At 44.3% G+C, this 2719-nt stretch overlaps 1 protein-coding gene across 1 annotated transcript; it reads left to right on the top strand.

Annotated features, from left to right (window-relative positions):
- Nucleotides 1-2465: 2465 nt before the first annotated feature.
- On the top strand, nucleotides 2466-2717 carry LOC130585002 (histone H2B 1/2/3/4/6-like; the record flags this gene model as incomplete). The annotated part of the gene is made up of 1 exon (XM_057385305.1): nucleotides 2466-2717. A coding segment is annotated over exon 1 (207 nt), but the record flags the coding sequence as incomplete, so codon positions are not given.
- Nucleotides 2718-2719: the final 2 nt, after the last annotated feature.

Genomic DNA, 2719 nt, shown 5'->3' with positions numbered 1-2719 from the left:
GGCCCCGCCCCCGGGGGGCAAATCCGGCTCCGCGGGAGCGGATCCCGGGTGGGGTCGGGCTGCCCACCGCTCTCGRCACGGCTGCCCGGCCCCGCCGGCGGGGCTCTCGCTGCGGGCGGAAAGCGGAGCTCCGCTGGCCGCGGGGCTGCAGCAAAACCCGGCCAACGGCGGCCGCGGGGCCGGTAGAGCCGCGTTCCGCCCGCGCTTTGCCGCCGCCATGGCGCTGCGCCCCAACAAAGGACCCGGCCGGGCAGGGGAGAGAGTGGGCGCCGTGGTCTTGTTACTACAGTAGTTGCACCTTTTTTCCACCGAGAGCTGAGAAAGGGGAGTAATGTGCTACACTTCCTTTTGTTTGGTTTTTTCTTTTTTTTCCTGTGAGGGCGACACTTTAAATTTTCGCCATGAGGAAATCCTTTTTCAYGTCCCATGTCCTTGACTTAATTATCTCTCAGCTTCGTTTTCTTTATTGGACTGAACTGTTGACGAAGGAGCTGATGTATGTCTCTTGCTGCTGCTACACCCTTGAAAAAAAATTATGCTGTTTCATGTGCTTTTAAAAGTGGCACGTGTTCAGTTATTTTCATGGTCTCAGTATTTATTGATACCTACTGAATTATTTCTTTGGCTGTATTTTTTTTTCTTTACTTAATACTGCTTTTTGAACACAATACAATTTTTTAAAAAATTACTGTACTTCTACAGCTGCATTCATTTTTATGAGTTGCATCATCTTAGTCATCTTTAGTAGTTTCAATTTTTCATATATTTGGGAGTTTTTAAAATATGCATGGTTGAGTTTCTTCCCTTTTTTATTCTTTTCTTTCATCTTGTTTTTTTTTAAGTGCACTTTTTTTTGCTGTTGAAATGTGACACATATATTTAATGTTTTTCCAATGAGTTATAAGGTCTTCAGATGATGACAACACTCAACAATTTACAAACCTAGAAAACTTGCTGCTATGGGTGACAAAGTATGGAGCACATCAGAGAATTATGCTTAAAATTTCCRTCTCAACAACTCAAAGATCTACAGTAGCTACCTGCAGCCTTGCAACTCAGCTTCTCAAATGTGATTCTACGGTTCATTGTGGACTTAAAAAATTTTCAAATAGTAACAACCACTTGACAGATGTGACTCATCAATACTCGATCTGTAATTTTCCCTAATGCTATGTGCTAAGTGTCTTGATGGCCAAGTTGTTATTTAACTTTTCATGTGAGCTYTTAGTTCTTTTCTCTGTGTTGCCCATGGAAAATGACAACACACTGAAATGAAATAACGTTCAGAAATGAATCTCAATCTGCAACATTTATCCCCATTCTGCATGGGATGCAGCAGAGCTGCAGTGAGAGGGCAGATATTAGAACAGAGCTACAGAACAAGTGAGGTAGCATTAAACTGCTCTGTTCAACTCTTTTGCCTCCACAGTTTAGGTGAAAAGTACAGCAGAAGCACTTTCAAGCAAGTCTCCCTCACTGAGGAAAAACATTGAACCCTTTTTTTGTCTGCTTCCCTTCAGACACTKCTATTTTGGAYATAGGCTGGACATTTCTGTGGATCTATCCCTCCACTCAGCAGGGTAGAAATGTAAAAAGAACAGAAGCAAGACCAGCTTGGTAATGGAAGACAGCTTTTTTTCACTTGTGCCAGAAAGGTAGCATAGGCCTTTAGCAGAAACTGTTCTCCTTGGATACCAGGTAAGTCCAGACTTTGAATTGTCCTAAGGATTCCAAAAGGAAATAGTACCATGTTTTCTTCTTGCGTAATGAAGCCTTATTAACAAGAAAACAGCTTGATATTCTGGTTCACAATAAAATCAAAGTGCAGAATAAAATCCACGTTTAATTTCTAGGGTTATGGTTTTGACTTAAGMACATCCATCCAGTATTTATTTTCTCTCAAAAGAAATCCCGTAATTTCATGTTATGAATTAAATCAGAACCTCTATATAATTCAAACTGATGAAAAAAGGCCATGCTCTATGGGCCAAAACGATTAATTTCAAACACGATTCCCGAGTCTCTGTATCCTTCTTGGTTGTATCTTTTTCCCTTTTCCATTTGTCTTGCAGCTGCTGCAAACGCAAACCCGCACACACAACATGCAGGTATGCTTTTCCTTCTGGGAAAAAAAAAAACCATAGCAGAATCCCTCACAAGTTGTTTGATTTTCTTTTTGTTTTTTTTCCCGGAGGAATGCCGATAACTACATTTTGTTGGTCSGGGKTGAYCGSGCTGGGCAGCAGCAGCCGAGCTCCGGCACCGAACGCTGGCATTGAAAGAGCTCATTCTGATTGGCTGATTGCGTTCGGATTATTGACCAATCCCAGCTTGGTGTTTAAAAAGCACCAATAGCAAAGCGCWCCGCGMRAGATGTGACGTCACTATGCCTGTTGTCCAATGGAAGCGCTGAGTTCTGATACCCGAGATTTGCATAAGGCCTCTATAAATAGGGGAGTAATCGCATTATCCGCCATCCGCTGTGACARAGCAGTCAGGGAGGTTCAGCCATGCCCGAGCCGGCCAAGTCCGCCCCCGCGCCCAAGAAGGGCTCYAAGAAGGCGGTCACCAAGACGCAGAAAAAGGGTGACAAGAAGCGCAAGAAGAGCCGCAAGGAGAGCTACTCCATCTACGTGTACAAGGTGCTGAAGCAGGTGCACCCTGACACGGGCATCTCGTCCAAGGCCATGGGCATCATGAACTCCTTCGTCAACGACAT

This window comes from Malurus melanocephalus, unplaced genomic scaffold (assembly GCF_030028575.1).
Source record: "Malurus melanocephalus ecotype Western Australia unplaced genomic scaffold, MMel_1.1 scaffold_16, whole genome shotgun sequence".
NCBI classification, from domain to species: domain Eukaryota; kingdom Metazoa; phylum Chordata; class Aves; order Passeriformes; family Maluridae; genus Malurus; species Malurus melanocephalus.
This window is presented reverse-complemented; position numbering and strand designations above follow the sequence as displayed.